We start from the raw sequence: 19,250 nt of genomic DNA on the forward strand, positions 1-19,250 counted from the left end.
GGGGCGATCTTGGTGAGATACGCCTGATACCATAGAGGGAACGTCTGTTCGCTGATCAAGGCCTCTCGAACCCATAAGTCGTACGACATTACTTCTCCCCTGGGCTTGGGAGCTTGCAAGAGGTCTCGGACTAGGTGAACGACAGGCACGAACAGACGAACCCTCGGTCGCAACACTGTTCACAACACTTTGAGCACTAATCACTTTCCCACTATTTTCCGCTGTGGCACTCTGACACTTAAGCTCTTTCACGTCAGCCATGAGTTGATTACGATCAGTTGCTAACGCTTCAACTCTTTCCCCCAAGGCATGAATAGCACGTAACATGTCTTGCATAGATGGTTCCTGAGTGCTAGAAGGGGGTTTAGGAACAACCACTACAGGGGAAGGATTAGGTTCAGGGGCATGTGGAGAGGAAAAATCTACAGACCTAGAGGAACTCCTCCTTACCCTATCTCTCTCTAGCCTACGTGCATACTTATCGTATTCGAGCCAATCGAATTCCGAAAGGCCCACGCATTCCTCACACCGATCTCCCAATTGACAGGTTTTACCCCGACAATTGGAAAACACAGTATGTGGGTCGAGAGATGCCTTTGGAAGACGCCTATTACAGTCCCTAGCATTACACTTACGAAATCTAGGTACTTGTGAAGGGTCAGCCATTTTGAATTAGTCAAAGAAAGTCCAAAAAACAATCCAAGTCATCAACAATTAAATCTGTTCAATAAAGAGTTCAAGAGTTTAAGTTGAGGAAAAACACCTGCACTGCGAAAGCTCAAACCAAAATGAAGTACTTCACCAAATATGTTGAGAAAACTCCAGGTTCTACAGCAAGTAATGATACGTCTTGTCGTCAAGGTCGACAGAGAAGAATTGAAGGGTTTGTTTACATGCAAGAGTGGTATCTGGCCGATAGTTGGCGCTGGTGGGCACACCCGCAACCTTCATAGCGATCGCTCGCGAGTTTTTTGAGTGTGTTTTCTGTCGAGCCGCTGAGTAGCAGCTATTATATATTCACCGGCTAAGTTAAATATTTAAAAATATTTATATAACAGTTCCTTCTTGGACCAAATCTTTTCAACGTCAGAAAGACTGCCATTAGTTCCAACACATTTATGTGAAATGCTGTAAACAGAGAAAACTATTTCTTGAACACAGGTTTCCTCTGAATAAACTCCCCATCCTGACTGGGATGCATCTGTATGAAGGACCAAGGAAATCAGGGGAGGGACCCATAACACTGGGATGGAAAAGGGATTTGATGTCATGCATGGCCTGAGAATTCTTCAGTTGCTCATCTACACATCTAATTGAGGTTTTTCAACCTGATCTTTAACACTGGGTCAACTCCTGAGGCAAACTGAAGGAGGAGCCCCAAAATCCTCTCTAGTTGCCATCATGTGGAAAAGTGGTTTGAAAGAATGAATCTGACCTTGATTAGAATTCTCTACTTAGATGATTTTGTTAAGAGTAGAGTGGCTTTCACCATAATCCATTGAAGATCTAGCCACTGAAATAGCCTTCTTGGAATTAGTCTTGATTTTTCAAAGTAGATTAGGAAACCTAGATCCTTAAGAACTTGCAAGATTTTATTTGTGTATTTGAGGCATAATTCTTTCATCTCGGCCCAAATCAGCCAGTCGTCTAAACAAGCAGACCAGAATTCCCTTGAGAGTGGCTTTGTTGTCCATTTCTCCCAAGGAAATTTGAGTGTAGGCCGAAGCTGGGGATGGAAAAAAGGAGCTAGCATCTTCACAGGTTGTTTTTGAGCCTGCTTCTGCTTTTTATAGGTTTAAGCCTTGTGAAAGGCCTCCTTCTTTTTTAGGAAGGCCCAAAATCCTTTCCTCCATTTTTCTGGAAGTGAAGTGGCCGTTGCCTAATGCCTACGCATTGGCTTTGGCCTTGTCCACTAAAGCTTACAGGAAAATGAATTTGCATAGACTACAGTATCAGTGTACAGGAATTCCTCTACTTCAACCTTCTCCAGATTGAAGGTTATCGGCAGATGATGCCTCACCTCCAACTTTTCTCTGACCCAAGTTCTGCAGAGCCTTGTAGATATGCTTACACCGTACAGTAATACCTTGATAGTGTTTCTTTAACTCTGTTTGAGTTTTTTAAAATTTTAGGAATGATTCTCAAAAAAAATTTACTTTTGAGGAACACATTAGGTCTGTCACTTCAACTGCACAAAAAAATTGGCTTATTGAGAAAGTCTTGTAAGATTTTCGGCGATCAATCTATTCTGAAGAAGTTTTAATTCTTTCATTCTACCTTGTTTCGAGTATTGTTTTACTGTCTGGTCTAAAGCAGCTGATTTTCATCTTAATTTGTTAGACAGGAACTTACAGTCTATTAAATTTCTTATTCCTGATCTAGATATTAACCTCTGGCACCATATTAATACTGTTCCTTAAACATAGCATAATACCTAAACTTAAAATTAACTTAACTGAGTTTAGCTTAATTTTTTAAAACTTTTTCTTTTCTACTTTTTTTTTTGATCGTCAATATACTCCACTTGTAATTTTGTGCCAACTCACTTGCTCAGACACAATGCTCATGTTTCTCAATTTCATGCTTCATCTCTATCGTTATTTTGCATTTTTTCTTCTCACTGCCAACCTTACCACTTGCTTTCTTGGGACCCATCCTTTATTACAAAGAATGTTCACAAATACAGTAAAAATCATGTAAATAATGCAAACACAACATGGAAGAGGTGAACAGAAATCGATTATCATCTGAACTGAGCGAGTGATGGGGGCTTAGAGCGCCTCCAAGCACTTGGCCACTGGTTTCCAACCTTTGTCACTTGAGGAACCCGAGACAATTTATATACACATACGTATGTAGCCATTTTCCATATTTCGATACTCTTCATCAATTGAATGCTTCCTTTTTTACATCTCCACCTTTCACAATTACTAAAGGACAGTTGAAAGATAAATTGTTGCTCGCCCTATTCTAGACAGAATAACTAAGAAATGGAAGCAGGACTGCAGAAGTCCTAACTGATCACCTCATAAGTTACGAAATCTGTAGAACAGAGCAATACGAAAGTGCTTCATGAAATATGCTGCCTCGAACCACACTGCTTGCATACTGGACAAAACATTTCATCACCGTTTTAACACCTACCTTTGGTAAAATTGAAGAAAAAATATAGGCCTACTACTTCTCACACTATGTTTAAACGAAGAAAAAATATATAAATAAAAAAATAATTGATAAAACACGAATTCTCACGAAACCCTATGATATTACGGAACCCCGGTTGGGAATGGCTGCGCTCAGCCATCTAGCGTTAAGCATCTGTGAGCGTGCTCATACCTCAATATTGTGCTCGTATCTCAATGAAAAATTTTGCTCGGAGCCTGACTCATATCTTAGAATGCTTGTATGTTGGAGCACTCGTACGTCAAGGTATTATTGTACCATAGTTTTACTACTGCAGAGGTGCCCAACTGGGATCTCATATAGCTCTCACTTCCAAAGAGGACATGACAGACACTAGGTTCATAAGAGTCTTGCAGAGCACTGAATTCTTCAGTCCTAGGATGGTCTGGAACCAAAAGAAAAATGGTCATCCAACTGGTTGCTGCCTACTCAAGTATCCTATTTTTTAGCTCAGTGAATATCCCAAAACTATTTTGGATATACTGTACCCCCTTAAAAAGGACTACATTCTTTGGTTGACTAAAATCTCCTCTAAGCAGCATCTCCCTCATCAACTCAGATACCATCTTCATCATATTGGAAAAAATGTAAGATTTTTAGCAAGGCATTGTCATTTTGACCTCAAAAGCATCAAGCAAACAGTGATCTAAAAGGAAACTTCCTGCCTCTAAAACTGCCTCTGGTATTCAAGGCAAACTTGAAGGGCATCAGGACTACCTCTTTTGGGTTAACCGGGGCCACGCCTTAAGAGACAAATCCATGAACCTACATCAGGATTTGAAAAATGCGAAAAGGTTCTCAAATTTTATATCAATGAATGGCAAGTCCGTACTTTTACCCCTAAAAAATATTCAACTCCGGCCAAGTGGCACATCCATCACAGGGTCACCGGGGGTTTCCTACTAAGTCCCTCCTCTACATCTAAGGAAGAAGCCACCTCCCTCACCATCAAATCCACAATACTCAGATCAAAACTAACAGCCACCACTGGAACCTTCCCAGGACACTGATAATTGGAAGGCCCAACCACTGTCTGGGACAGAAAGGAAGCAGGTAGAGGGCAGAAAATCCCTGGATGGCCAGCAACTTCAGTGGTCTGACTGTAGAGAGAGAGAGAGCGGATAGAAGACTTGACTATCTTAGAGATAACCAACGCATCCAGGGGAGATGCAAGTGTACCAAATCCGGGTGGACCAGTAACCTGCCTAACAAAATCCTGGGTGGTAGCAGACTTAAGAGAGCAGCCTAGACATTGGGGAAGCTCCCAAGGTATAACTCTCAGGGAAGACAGAAACCTCTAAGGGCCCCTGTGGTAAGTTTGCATTCTCTTTGGCATCTAAGAGTCCTCAGAAACAAAATCTATTACCTGGAAAAGAGCCTGGTCCACTACAACCCCATCTCCACAACCCTTAACTGCTACATCTGGAATTGCAGGGTAGATAAGATCCCTAAGGTCCCACCAGACCCATAAATCTTAGCAAATCCTTTCACTCACTCTGAAAGGAGAAAAACAATCTTATCTTTCAAGCCTTTTGCAAGTGGATGCTGAATCCAAGCAGAATGGATCCACTGCAAACAAAAAATGCAATTGACAGAGAAGCAAGAAGCAAAACAGACACTATGATAGCAATAAAACTTGTGAACCCACTTAGAGATAGCTGGGTTATTACATCCAACACACACACTCTTGGTTTTACTTTCATTTATCTGTAACAATATTTTGTTATTTGAAAATCTCAATTATTTCTATATCATCCAAGAGAAGCATATATCTCCCATCCCTTACTCAATTATCATGGCCACATTTCTAAAAGAGATAGGCTCAACAAATGATTGGACCCTTCCCCTAACAATCATATATGGGCAGTATTCAGTGAGAAGGCCAAGGATTATACTCTTATTGCCCTAGTACAGTACATTGTAGTTAAATTTATGGTTTACCAAACCAATAGTCAACACATTAACTTGAGCCTATCAAGTTTTCAAATAGGAAGATAATTTCTTTACTATGGGGAAGTACTCAACTGAAATTATTTAGCAAACATAGACGACTTACCCCTTCTCCTATCTATCACATAGAGTGTCAACTTCTCGGGGCTGGTAAGCAAAGGGGGTCATCTAGATTAGCCCTCTCCTTAACTACTCTGTAGTTGAACCAGTGGCTTACAAAGTTACTAGTGAGAGAGATCTTGCTAACCATATACTGTACGGTTAATTCGTAACCCCCCTTATCCCTCCAATACTTATATCAGATGAATATGGAAGGTTGAGGACAAAACTTCCTATTAAGGGGAAAGGCTCCAGGCTAGTTTTTCTCCCCCTCACTCTTGACCCTTGGGGTATAGGAGGGAACAGATACCTTTTCACAACTATTCATGTTTACATACATATTCCTGTACGAGAAAATACTAGTTAAATGCGGATTGATGAGTTATTCACTTGTTCAAAATAATCTTATTGCTAAATATTACTATATAACCCAATGATACTACTGTATATAGCCTGAATAACTGACAATTTCTCCCCTGGCCTAACCTCACTGAGGCTGAATACTATCCACCAATTTTGTTATTCATAAATTAAATAAGTCAAGGTATCGTCTTGTTACTACAAAATAGATAACTACTGACAGTTACCTACATCTGTATCAATAAAATAACTATTCATTAATTAAGCTCATAATAACCAAGATGGAAAAACGAATTATGCTGGCAATTAAATATTCTAAATATTCAATTAAAAAGGGATGTGAAATTTTAATACTAGGAAGGGTGGAGAACCAAGACTCTTCAATGTTTCTTGAAGCTGAGGGTAACGGCCACAAACGCCATACAAATTGGAATTACAGACGCACAATTACTCCATTGTCGATGCATTTGACCAAATCTAAACATATTATGTTAACACTAGTATAAAAAATAGAGGAAAACCAACCAAACTTGATTCGTTTTACTTAACCGTATCTATGATTTCTCACTTCACAGGGACCATAATGTTAGTTTTCTAGAAAGACAAAATAAGACATGGTGATTGGCTGCCAGAAGTTGATGTGCAGGCAAGGCTGTCTCTTTTGTCTAAGTGGTGATGACTTAATAATGGCGTCACCCAAAGCATACAGTTTTCAGCAAACCAAAGGTGCTCTGACGAGTTCAATAGAGCCTGAACTCAATGGTCTCTCTAATGTATGAATCCATACTGAACTCAATGGTCTCTCTTATGTATGAATCCATACTTTACATGTTGATACACTGGCCCTAGAGCAAGGGAGGAAATATTTCTTTGGCATTTATGTTGCATTGGATTCCTTGTTCTACACTTTCACAGGAAAAATGTCCCTGGAGACCACACAGAACATTAACCCCAAAAAATAATATTTACATGTTATTAAAGTCACTTGCCCTCCTGAGATTCAGCAACTAAATTCCATGCACAAGCTTGATATTTGGCAAATTTGCCCCATGGCATTGAAATAGCAAAAAAACTTTATGGTTTTGAATAAATGATTATGGAAGACTGGAAAAGTTTCAATGTTAATCTAGTCATAAGCCTACAAACAGGATTAAGTTAACTACATCTCAAAAGACCAACAATAATATGCAATTAACATTTCCTTAGACTTATTATGAATTAACTCTAAGTAGATTTTTCATTTATTGTTAAACTCCTTTTCTAACAGGAATTATGCATACAGTATTCACTTTAAGCTTTGCCATTGCATTTCCAAGCGCTCTTCAACTTGTAGGCCAAATGTCTTCATTTCAGTATGTGCAGAGGTAGTCTAAGCTAGGCTATGGGGGCTTTTAATTGTGCAATGTTACATAAGCCATTGCCACATGTTAAAATTTTTCCCTAATCATTTACAACTTCCAGTATCAATTACAGTACCAAACAATTATATCAACCATGAAATAGATTATATCTATTATAAGGTCAAAGTAACTGATTAATGAACAGAGAATAACATACTATTTCTGTTCTAACCTCAAAAATAATCAAAATAATCCAAGGCAGAAAAAGAAGTTAAGCATTATCCATTGCTAGACTACTTATACCCTTACCCAAAAACATTCTTTGGCCTTAGGTTCATAAAGTTATATATGAACTGTTAATACTGAAAGGAAAATTCTTCACACTATCAAAATTGTAAACATATAATTGAACCAAGATCATTTGATTTTATTGGTAACTATCATTCATGTTATGAGTAAACTGTATAGGCAGAAGTTTGTGTGACTTTTTCAAAGAAAATCGCAATACAACAAATCTGAAGCAGCATCACCTCAACTCTCAAAGATACTGGAACATCCACCTCTTTATAAACGAGCTGTGAAAATCCTTGCATATTTTATCGTTGAAACTATAAATGATGCTACTTTAGATTTGTTGCATTGAGAGTATAAATAATCACCACATTTCAAGATCATATGAAATCCTACCTTAGCTCTAATTCAGTTTCCTCCTCTTCATCTCCATCCATTAAAGCAACTTCTTCCATGCGCTGCTTCAACATCAGTTCTTCAAATTGGGCATAAGCATCAAAAACTTGCGTAAAGTCTCTCACTGTCATAACACTCCGCAGAGCTTCTTCATAAACATCTCTGGCTCTTTCAAACAAAGTACTAATTATGTAGTACTCAGCTAACGAATTCCATAACATGCCGACCTGGTCCGTGTACCGCTGCAGACCATGACGAATGATAGCCTCAGCATTTTTTAAACTGGTTTCCTATTTGGATAAAGAAAATTTATATGAAACATCAGAAATTATCTAAAACTATTTAATGTTCCATGCTACAAAAATATTACCAAAATCATCCAATTCCCTTAATAACACCCCACAATTTGAATGGAGTGAAGTGTCAAGTAAGATTTACTATCATCATCATTATCAAAATAAACCAACCTGCAACACTAATTAGAAAATCAGAAGGCTACAATTACAATGGTCCTAACTGGGAGAGCTACATTATGTATATGGCAAAAAATTGAAACAATGTACTAAATAAGAGGGATACAAAAATTAAGCAAAACTAAATAATGATGTAAAATTAATAAATAACAAATAGGTATGATCTACATTATCACTTGGAATTCCTCATCTCACCTGCTGTGTCGCTCACTTAATTGCACTACTTATATGAGCCACACTGTGCTGGAAAGAAGGCAGTACAGTATACTGTACTGTATGTGTAAAAAAGCCTTCTGTATAATAAAGATTACTCCAAAACATTTTGTTGTGATATTACAAGCAATAAATCTGGATTTTACAAATGCTAGATACCTATTTAAAATACTGGTAAATAACTACCTGAAGAACTTTCTGCTTGCACTAGAATCAACAATTAACAATCGCAATAATTGTGGCGTCTTCCCTCTAACAATCTAAATCAAAGTATCTATAACTCCTACTAGATTAATCACAAGAATAAGTGCTTGTGCTAAAATTTCAAATCTTTCCATGGAAATCTTCATGATTTAAAAGTTCTTTTTTATCACAGACCTTGTAACCAACAGTAAACATTTTCATCCACTTACCATATAATCTTTATGTTCTAGATAGTTGTGAAAATACTGTACTGTATAACTAATAAACATCATACACTTTTCTATTTACAGTGTGAAAAAAAGACCATTTAGAAAAAATACAAATTATTTAGAATTTAGTACTAAACAAGATTTAACTTTAATTCTTTTAAATCTATTTAGTTATGTCAGGCTGTTTGTGCTCTTGTTCATCTCAATTATCTCATAATTTTTCTTTTTATTTTTATAGAGTACAAGAAACTAGACAGCGAGTGTTAGTCTAATGATCACCATTTTGATCCTGGGAAAAAAAACCTTGGAAAAGGAGCATTCTAGAGACTTCTAAGTGTTCCAGTGAGAAAAAAAAAGACAGGTATTCCTACATGTTTTAGACTTTTCACTGAAAGATGTTTTCCCCTCAGTGTAATTGGTTCTTTTCATATATTGAAACAAATATCCCAGGAATAAGGTCAAATATTCATCCCCAGAAACAAGGGACCATGTGGTGGCAGATAAAACGTTTCAGTGGCAGTCAAACTTTAAGGGTAGCCAATGTCCAGACCCTGCTGATTTTTTGTCAAAGGTCAAGGTCACGGTCAAGCAAAATGTCCAATTCACGTAATCAGCCATAAGTTTAGACATTGTTGTCACAGAGACTTCAAACTTGGTTCATATTTGAGAGTATGAAAATCTACGCCAATTCATACATGCTAAGGTTGAAGGTCAAGGTCGAGTCCAGGGACAAGGTCAAGCAAAATGTCAAATTCCATTCATCAAGCATACAGCCACAATATTAATCATAAATTGGTGAAACTTGCTGGGATATTAAACTGTTATGTAAAGAACTGGAAATGATTAATTGATTCAGGGAAAGGCACACTGGTTTCAAGAAATAAGCTGGCGTGGTGGTCTTCACTCTCACAGTGCTTTTCTATCTTTAATGTTGCATTCAGCAGCTGATTTTTATATGAATATTTGTTTAGGAGCTTCTATCAACAGCTGCTCTTTCTAGATATTTGTTTAGAGTTCTGCCCTCAATGGTTGTAAGCCACTGTGCCACTTCTGTTACACCAGGGAAACATGACAAATTCGTAGATAATATGTTATTTTTATTAATAAAATAAATTTTTGAATATACTTACCCGGTGATTATATAAGCTGCAGCTCTGCTGCCCGACAGAAAAACTCTACGTTCAAAATACGCCAGCGATCGCTATGCAGGTAGGGGGTGTACATCAACAGCGCCATCTGTCGAGCAGGTACTCAGTACTCAATGTAAACACAGAACTCAATTTTCTCCTTGGTCCACTGGGTCTCTATTGGGGAGGAAGGGAGGGTCCTTTAATATATAATCACCGGGTAAGTATATTCAAAAATTTATTTTATTAATAAAAATAACATTTTTCAATATTAAACTTAGCCGGTGATTATATAAGCTGATTCACACCCAGGGGGGTGGGTAGAGACCAGCATTACTTGTTTACATTATTATGAGCTAAGTATTTTGTATTTCATTTTAGCAGTTATTCAAAATAACAAACATAAAATAAATAAGTACCTGGTAAGGAAGTCGACTTGAACAATTACTCTGCCTTTTTAAGTACGTCTTCCTTACTGAGCCTCGCGATCCTCTTAGGATGCTGAGCGACTCCTAGGAGCTGAAGTATCAAGGGTTGCCACCCATACTAAAGGACCTCATCAAAACCTCTAATCTAGGCGCTTCTCAAGAAAAGAATTTGACCACCCGCCAAATCAACCAGGATGCGAAAGGCTTCTTAGCCTTCCGGACAACCCAAAAAACAACAATAAAAAACATTTCAAGAGAAAGATTAAAAAAGGTTATGGAATTAGGGGAATGTAGTGGTTGAGCCCTCACCCACTACTGCACTCGCTGCTACGAATGGTCCCAGGGTGTAGCAGTTCTCGTAAAGAGACTGGACATCTTTAAGATAAAAAGACGCGAACACTGACTTGCTTCTCCAATAGGTTGCGTCCATTATACTCTGCAGAGATCTATTTTGTTTAAAGGCCACTGAAGTTGCGACAGCTCTAACTTCATGTGTCCTTACCTTCAGCAAAGCATGGTCTTCCTCATTCAGATGGGAATGAGCTTCTCGTATCAACAGTCTGATATAATAGGAAACTGCATTCTTTGACATAGGTAAAGAAGGTTTCTTAATAGCACACCATAAAGCTTCTGACTGTCCTCGTAAAAGTTTAGTTCGTCTTAAATAGAACTTAAGAGCTCTAACAGGGCATAAGACTCTTTCTAGTTCATTTCCAACCAAATTTGAAAGGCTTGGAATATCGAACGATTTCGGCCAAGGACGAAAAGGTAGTTCGTTTTTGGCTAGAAAACCAAGCTGTAAAGAACATGTAGCCGTTTCAGATGAAAATCCGATGTTCCTGCTGAAGGCGTGTATCTCACTGACTCTTTTAGCTGTTGCTAAGCAAACGAGGAAAAGAGTCTTTAAAGTGAGATCTTTAAAGGAGGCTGATTGTAGTGGCTCGAACCTTTCTGACATAAGGAATCTTAGTACCACGTCTAAATTCCAACCCGGTGTAGCCAAACGACGCTCCTTCGAGGTCTCAAAAGACTTAAGGAGGTCCTGTAGATCTTTGTTGTTAGAAAGATCTAAGCCTCTGTGACGGAAGACTGCTGCCAACATGCTTCTGTAACCTTTGATTGTGGGAGCTGAAAGAGATCTTTCCTTCCTCAGGTATAATAGGAAGTCAGCTATTTGGGTTACAGAGGTACTGGTTGAGGATACTGATACCGACTTGCACCAGCTTCGGAAGACTTCCCACTTCGACTGGTAGACTCTAAGAGTGGATGTCCTCCTTGCTCTAGCAATCGCCCTGGCTGCCTCCTTCGAAAAGCCTCTAGCTCTCGAGAGTCTTTCGATAGTCTGAAGGCAGTCAGACGAAGAGCGTGGAGGCTTGGGTGTACCTTCTTTACGTGTGGCTGACGTAGAAGGTCCAATCTTAGAGGAAGAGTTCTGGGAACGTCCACCAGCCATTGAAGTACCTCGGTGAACCATTCTCTCGCGGGCCAGAGGGGAGCAACTAACGTCAACCTTGTCCCTTCGTGAGAGGCGAACTTCTGCAGTACCTTGTTGACAATCTTGAACGGGGGGAATGCATAAAGGTCTAGATGGGACCAATCCAGTAGAAAGGCATCTATATGAACTGCTGCTGGGTCCGGGATTGGTGAGCAATAAATTGGGAGCCTCTTGGTCATCGAGGTTGCAAAGAGATCTATGGTAGGTTGGCCCCATGTGGCCCATAGTCTCTTGCACACATCCTTGTGTAGGGTCCATTCTGTTGGGATGATTTGACCCTTCCGACTGAGGCAGTCCGCCATGACATTCATGTTGCCTTGAATGAACCTCGTTACTAGAGACAGGTTTAGATCTCTTGACCAAGTGAGGAGGTCCCTTGCGATCTCGTACAACGTCATAGAATGGGTCCCTCCTTGCTTGGAGATGTACGCCAAGGCCGTGGTGTTGTCTGAGTTCACCTCCACCACCTTGCCTAGAAGGAGGGACTTGAAGCTTTTCAAGGCCAGATGAACTGCCAGTAGCTCCTTGCAGTTGATATGTAACGTTCTTTGATTCGAGTTCCAAGTTCCCGAGCATTCCCGACCGTCTAATGTCGCACCCCAGCCCGTGTCCGATGCGTCCGAGAAGAGAACGTGGTTGGGGGTCTGAACAGCCAGGGGCAGACCCTCTCTGAGGTTGATGTTCTCCTTCCACCAAGTCAGTGATGACTTCATCTTCTCGGAAATGGGGATCGAGACCGCTTCTAGCGTCTTGTCCTTTTTCCAGTGAACAGCTAGGTGAAATTGAAGGGGACGGAGGTGCAGTCTCCCTAACGCAATGAACTGTTCCAGGGATGAAAGCGTCCCTATCAGACTCATCCACTGTCCGACTGAACATCGGTCCTTCTTTAGCATGTTCTGGATGCATCCTTGGGCTTGACTTGTTCTGGGGGCCGACGGAAAAGCCCGAAAAGCTTGACTGTGAATCTCCATCCCTAAGTACACTATAGTTTGGGATGGGACCAGTTGGGACTTTTCCATATTGACCAGGAGACCCAATTCCTTGGTCAGATCTAGAGTCCACTTTAGATTCTCCAGACAGCGACGACTGGAAGAAGCTCTTAGAAGCCAGTCGTCCAAATAGAGGGAGGCTCTGATGTCCGCTAAATGCAGGAATTTGGCAATATTCCTCATCAGTTTCGTAAAGACAAGAGGAGCCGTGCTTAGGCCAAAGCACAGGGCTTGAAATTGGTAGACAACCTTCCCGTAAACGAACCTTAGAAAAGGTTGGGAATCTGGGTGGATGGGGACGTGAAAGTAAGCGTCCCTTAGGTCTAAAGAGACCATCCAATCTTCCTTCCTGACCGCTGCTAGAACAGACTTTGTGGTCTCCATGGCGAACGTCTGCTTTGTGACAAAGACATTCAGAGCACTGACGTCTAGCACCGGCCTCCACCCTCCTGTCTTCTTTACCACTAAGAAGAGACGGTTGTAGAAGCCCGGGGATTGATGGTCCCGGACTTTGACTACCGCTCCCTTTTCTAGTAAGAGAGACACCTCTTGCTTCAAAGCTAGTCTCTTGTCCTCCTCTCTGTACCTGGGAGAGAGATCGATGGGAGACGTTGCTAGAGGGGGTTTGCGTACAAACGGGATCTTGTACCCTTCTCTGAGCAACTTCACAGATTGTGCATCTGCGCCCCTTTTCTCCCAGGACTGCCAGAAGTTCTTGAGTCTGGCTCCCACTGCTGTCTGAAGAAGGTGGCAGTCAGACTCTGCCCTTAAAGGACTTGGTACCTTTCTTCTTATTCCCACGTCTCCCTTCGGCACGAGCACCTCCTCTGCTGGAGGCTCTGCCACGAAAGGGCGGAATGAATCTGGACGCTGGAGTGTCCATCCTGGGTCTAGACACGGTAGGCAAAGGGGTGGCTTTGCGGGCAGATGACGCAACCAGGTCATGCGTGTCTTTTTGAATCAAGGAGGCAGCAATCTCCTTTATCAACTCCTCTGGGAAAAGGCACTTTGAGAGAGGAGCAAACATAAGTTCCGATCTCTGACACTGTGTTACTCCAGCTGACAAGAAGGAGCAAAGGTTTTCCCGTTTCTTGAGGACCCCGGAAACGAACGAAGCCGCAAGCTCACTGGAACCGTCTCGTATGGCCTTGTCCATGCAGGACATAATGAGCATGGAAGTTTCCTTGTCAGAAGGGGAGATCTTCCTGCTCAACGCTCCCAAACACCAATCCAAAAAGTTAAAAACCTCGAAGGCTCTGAACACTCCTTTCATCAGATGGTCTAAGTCTGAAGGAGTCCAACAAATCTTGGAGCGTCTCATGGCTAGCCTGCGGGGAGAGTCTACTAGACTTGAGAAGTCGCCCTGGGCAGAGGCAGGAACTCCCAAGCCGAGAACTTCTCCCGTGGCATACCAGACGCTCGATCTGGAAGAGAGTTTCGCAGGGGGAAACGTGAATGCTGTCTTCCCAAGGTGCTTTTTGGACTGCATCCATTCTCCCAACACTCGTAAAGCTCTCTTAGACGAGCGGGCGAGGACGAGCTTCGTAAAGGCAGGCGCGGATGACTGCGTGCCTAAAGCGAACTCAGATGGAGGAGAGCGTGGGGCCGCAGAAACAAACTGATCAGGATACATCTCCGTGAACAGTGCAAGAACTTTCCTAAAGTCCAAGGAGGGTTGCGTGGTCTTGGGTTTGTCGATGTCCGTATGCGGGTCGTCAATGTGTGCAGCGTCGTCATCATCAGAGAGTCCATCATCTGAATACTGAGGAGGAAGCGGCAAAGGAGTAGGAATTGGCTGGTCAGCTGAGTCCGGCAGCACGGGTGCATGCGTGACTGAACCGGACGCAACGTCATGAAACTGTTGCCCAGTCTGTGAGCTGGCAACAACCATAGCAGCGCGGGGGCGCAAAGCGTCTACTCCAGACTGTCTAGTCTGCTGTGGGCGAGTAGTGGTAACCACACAGGGTTGCAGAGGTTGACGCACCGCGTCAAAACAAAACAACTTAAGTTGTTGTTGTAACTCGCGAACGTCAACGGAAGGTTCCGTGCGTCGCTGAACGTCAACATGCGGCTGGCAGGGTACACTGGAACGCATGGGTGGCGGGACTCTCACAGCTGGAGTGCGGGAGAAGGTAGCCTCAGCGTCCACTGGACGCACAACCGTGGGTGGTTGTAGGCTAGCGGTTGGTGCAGCGTCAACCTTCTCCGCACGAAAGTCCTGCATTAATGACGTCAACTGTGTCTGCATGGTCTGCAGCAAAGACCACTTAGGGTCTACAGTAGCAGGTGCGGCAACAGACGGTGTTACTGCCTGATGTGGTACCGCTTTGCCTCTCTTAGGAGGTGTGCAGTCATCGGAAGACTGCAGCGAGTCCGAACTGACCCAGTGGCTACAACTGGGCCGTTGGACTTGCGCGGAAGGGACCGACTTGCGTTTAAGAGGCCGCGAGACCTTGGTCCATTGTTTCTTTCGAGAAACATCTTCCGCAGACGAGGAATAAATGGGCTCTCTCGTCTTCTTGTGGGTGGGGCGATCTTGGTTAGATACGTCCGAAACCACGGAGGGAACGTCTGTTCGCTGATTAAAGCCTCTCGAACCCTTTGGTCGTACGACATTGCTTCTCCCCTGGGCTTGGGAGCTTGCAAGAGGTCCCGGACTGGGAGGACGACAGGCACGAACAGACGAACCCTCAAGCGCAACACTATTTACAACACTTTCCACAACACTACCACTCACTTTGTCACTACCCACTGCACTCTTACACTTCAACTCCTTGACGTCTGCCATGAGTTGGTTACGGTCACTCACCAATGACTCGACTCTCTCACCCAGAGCCTGGATGGCACGCATCATATCTGCCATCGAAGGTTGTTGAGTGCTAGAAGGGGGATCAGGAGCAACCACTACAGGGGAAGGAATAGGTTGTGGGGCATGAGGAGAGGAAAAATCAACGGAGCGAGATGAACTTCTCCTGACCCTATCTCTCTCTAGCCTACGTGTGTATTTCTGGAATTCGATGAAATCGAATTCCGAAAGCCCAACGCATTCCTCACATCGATCTTCCAATTGACAGGTCTTATCCCGACAATTGGAACAAATGGTGTGAGGATCGATAGAGGCCCTCGGAAGACGCCTTGAACAGTCCCTAGCATTACACTTCCTGAATTTAGGGACTTGAGAAGGGTCAGCCATCTTGAATTAGTCAAAGGGGAATTCAAAATCTATCCAAAGTCGTCAACAAATAATCCAAAATCAATAAAAGAATGCAAGGATGTATTGAAGATAACGTCTGCAAAGCGAAAGCTAATAACTAGAAATGTGTACTTCACCAAAATATGTGAAAACCAATCCAGTAAGCAACAGCGAATTAGTAGGTCTTGCCGGTGGCACGACAGAGAGAAAATTGAGTTCTGTGTTTACATTGAGTACTGAGTGCCTGCTCGACAGACGGCGCTGTTGATGTACACCCCCTACCTGCATAGCGATCGCTGGCGTATTTTGAACGTAGAGTTTTTCTGTCGGGCAGCAGAGCTGCAGCTTATATAATCACCGGCTAAGTTTAATATTGAAAATTGTATTTTTCCTGACTATACAAACCTTAGCTATTTACATGGGGTAATTACTTCGGCATAGCTGAATGACGAGCCATAAAAGTTTTAACGAGGGTTTACTACCCCGCCGCTAGTTAGCAAGGGGTAGGGAGGGGTAGCTAGCTACCCCCACCCTCACACACACCGGTGAATGCTTCACTTTGCTTAGAGATAGGACTTATCCCGGGGGACAGGGCTGATGGGCAAATATGTGTAAATAGCTAAGGTTTGTATAGTTAGGAAAAATACAAATTATCTACGAATTTGTCATTTGTTCCGTAACTGAAATACAAACCACGCTATTTACATGGGGTGACTCAACCCTTAGGAAGGGAGGTAAGTCCCTGCCATACTGGCTTTGGCTTGCCCGGGGACCCCAAATTCGAGTGTGTAAGTACTCAAGAAATAAGGGGTCCCTGCACCTTGCTGGCATGCTGTGAAACTGCTGTGGCCTACATAAGCTGTGTGTGAAGGTGAGAAGTGACTCGCCCTAGGAAGTTGACCTGGAGTTCTTCAGATGGAAATCTAGGCTAGGACTCTCCCAATACCACCTCGTCAGGGTATGGGGACATGACAGTATTACATTTAATACTAGGAACACAAGGGAGCATGGCTTACCTGCAGAGGTTCGAGGTCAGCTGTGCAAAGAACCCAGGATGCTGCTTTCTCCAAGGGAGGAGAGGATGAAGAAAAGAATAAGGGCCAGACAGATCTTTTCATTCACGCAGACTAAAACCGGGTAACAATGCCCTCAACCTTCTGCTACTTGTCCATTAAGGAGCCTGAGGTTAGACCAGCTGTTGTGCAGCCACCACAGGGCCGATAGAGAACGTATCGAGCCTCCTGTGTGTCACGTCTTGCAGGTAGTGGGCCGTGAAGGTGGTCTGACGCTTCCACACCCCAGCTTGAAGGACCTGCGTCGCTGAATAATTTTTCTTGAAAGCCAGGGACGTAGCTATGCCCCTGACATCATGCGCTCTAGGGCAACGTGACGGAGGAGGGTCAGGATTCAAGGCCAGACGTATCACCTTGCGAATCCAGGCCGAGATGGTATTCCTGGTGACCCTCCTCTTCGTCTTCACGGTGCTCACGAACAGGGCTCGCACCTGGGGACGAACTGCAGCTGTTCTTTTAAGATACAACCTCAGACTACTCACTGGGCAAAGTAGGAGATGGTCTGGGTCATCTGTTACAGAACGGAGACTCGAAACCTGGAAAGAGTCAAACCTAGGGTCCGGCACTCCCGGATTCTGAGTCTTGGCAACAAACTCAGGGACGAACCTGAACGTTACCTCCCCCATCCCCTTGAATGGGCGATGTCGTACGAGAGACCATGTAGCTCACTGGCTTGCTTGGCCAAGGCCAATGCTAGCAGGAAAACCGTCTTCCAGGTAAGGTGGCGATCTGAAGCCTGGCGCAATGGTTCGTAGGGAGGTCTCTTCAGAGACCTGAGAACTCGAACCACGTTCCATGGAGGGGGTCTCACTTCCGACTGAGGCCAGGTAAGTTCATAACTCCATATGAGAAGGGAAAGTTCCAGCGAGGAAGAAATGTCCATTCCTTTAAGCCTGAAGGCAAGACTTAAGGCTGAGCGAAAGCTTTTCACTGCCGAGACTGAAAGGCGCATTTCCTCCCGCAAATACACAAGGAACTCCACTATTGCTGGAATAGTGGCATCGAGGAGAGAGATACCCCTTCCACGACACCAACCAAAGAAGACTCGCCACTTCGCCTGGTAGACCCCTGCGGATGACTTGCGCAGGTGACCAGACATCCTGTTCGCAACTTGTTGCAAAAATCCTCTCTCTGTGAGGTGATGCTGGATAGTCTCCAGGCGTGAAGTCGAAGCGAAGCTACGGCTTTGTGGAAGATGTTAGCGTGTGGTTGTTTGAGTAGCTCGTGACGTGGAGGGAGTTCTCTCGGAACCTCCGTGAGGAGTTGCAGAAGGTCCGGGAACCATTCTGCGTGATGCCATAGCGGAGATATCAGGGTCATTGAAAGATTGACTGATATTCTGGTCTTGTTGAGCACCCTCCTCATCAGACAGAACGGGGGAAAGGCGTACACATCGACGTTGTCCCACCGTTGTTGGAAGGCATCCTTCCAGAGAGCCTTGAGGTCCGGGACCGGGGAGCAGTACAGCGGGAGCTTGAAATTCAGCGCTGTAGCAAACAGATCCACCGTCGGGGAACCCCACAAAGTCAGGACTTTGTTGGCTATTTGAGGATCCAAAGATCACTCGGTACTCACTATCTGCGTCGCTCTGCTCAGACTGTCGGCGAGCACATTCCTAGCGAGATCGAGTGTACTTCAGACCATCTCAGGATCTCTACTGCAAGATGGGATAGCTGTTCCGAAAAGGTACCTCCCTGCTTGTTGATATAAGCCACCACTGTGGTGTTGTCGCTCATCACCACTACAGAGTGGCCCGCCAGGACTTGGTGGAACTTCTGAAGTGCCAGGAACACGGCCTTCATTTCTAGCAGGTTAATGTGAAGGTACTTTTCTGATTCTGACCACAGGCCTGAGGTCCTGTGGTTCAGAACGTGGGCCCCCCACCCTTTCTTTGATGCGTCCGAGAACAACATCAAATCCGGGGGAAGGACGAGAAGATCCACTCCCTTTCGTAGGTTCTTGTCCGCTACCCACCACTGGAGGTCCGTCCGTTCCGCAGGACCCATAGGGATCAAAGTGTCCAGGGAATCGTGACCTTGATTCCACCGTGACTTGAGTTGCCACTGGAGGGATCTCATTCTGAGGCGACCGTTGGGAACGACACGGGCCAGAGAGGAGATGTGGCCGAGGAGACGTAGCCATGATTGGGCTGGGAGTTCTTCTCGATTGAGGAAAGACCTCGTGACCTTCCTCAGCCTTGCTATCCTGTCGTCTGATGGGAAGGCTT

At 43.6% G+C, this 19,250-nt stretch overlaps 1 protein-coding gene across 1 annotated transcript in view; it reads right to left on the reverse strand.

Annotated features, from left to right (window-relative positions):
- Positions 1 to 19,250, reverse strand: part of LOC137656874 (pre-mRNA-splicing factor syf1 homolog) — a 110,136-nt gene that overhangs the window by 51,216 nt on the left and 39,670 nt on the right. The window contains exon 6 of the mRNA XM_068391244.1: positions 7,620 to 7,909. Coding sequence (XP_068247345.1) covers positions 7,620 to 7,909 — 290 coding nt within the window. The remainder of the gene's footprint in view (positions 1 to 7,619; positions 7,910 to 19,250) is intronic.

The sequence above is a fragment of the Palaemon carinicauda genome, chromosome 17, assembly GCF_036898095.1.
Source record: "Palaemon carinicauda isolate YSFRI2023 chromosome 17, ASM3689809v2, whole genome shotgun sequence".
Taxonomy (NCBI): Eukaryota; Metazoa; Arthropoda; class Malacostraca; order Decapoda; family Palaemonidae; genus Palaemon; species Palaemon carinicauda.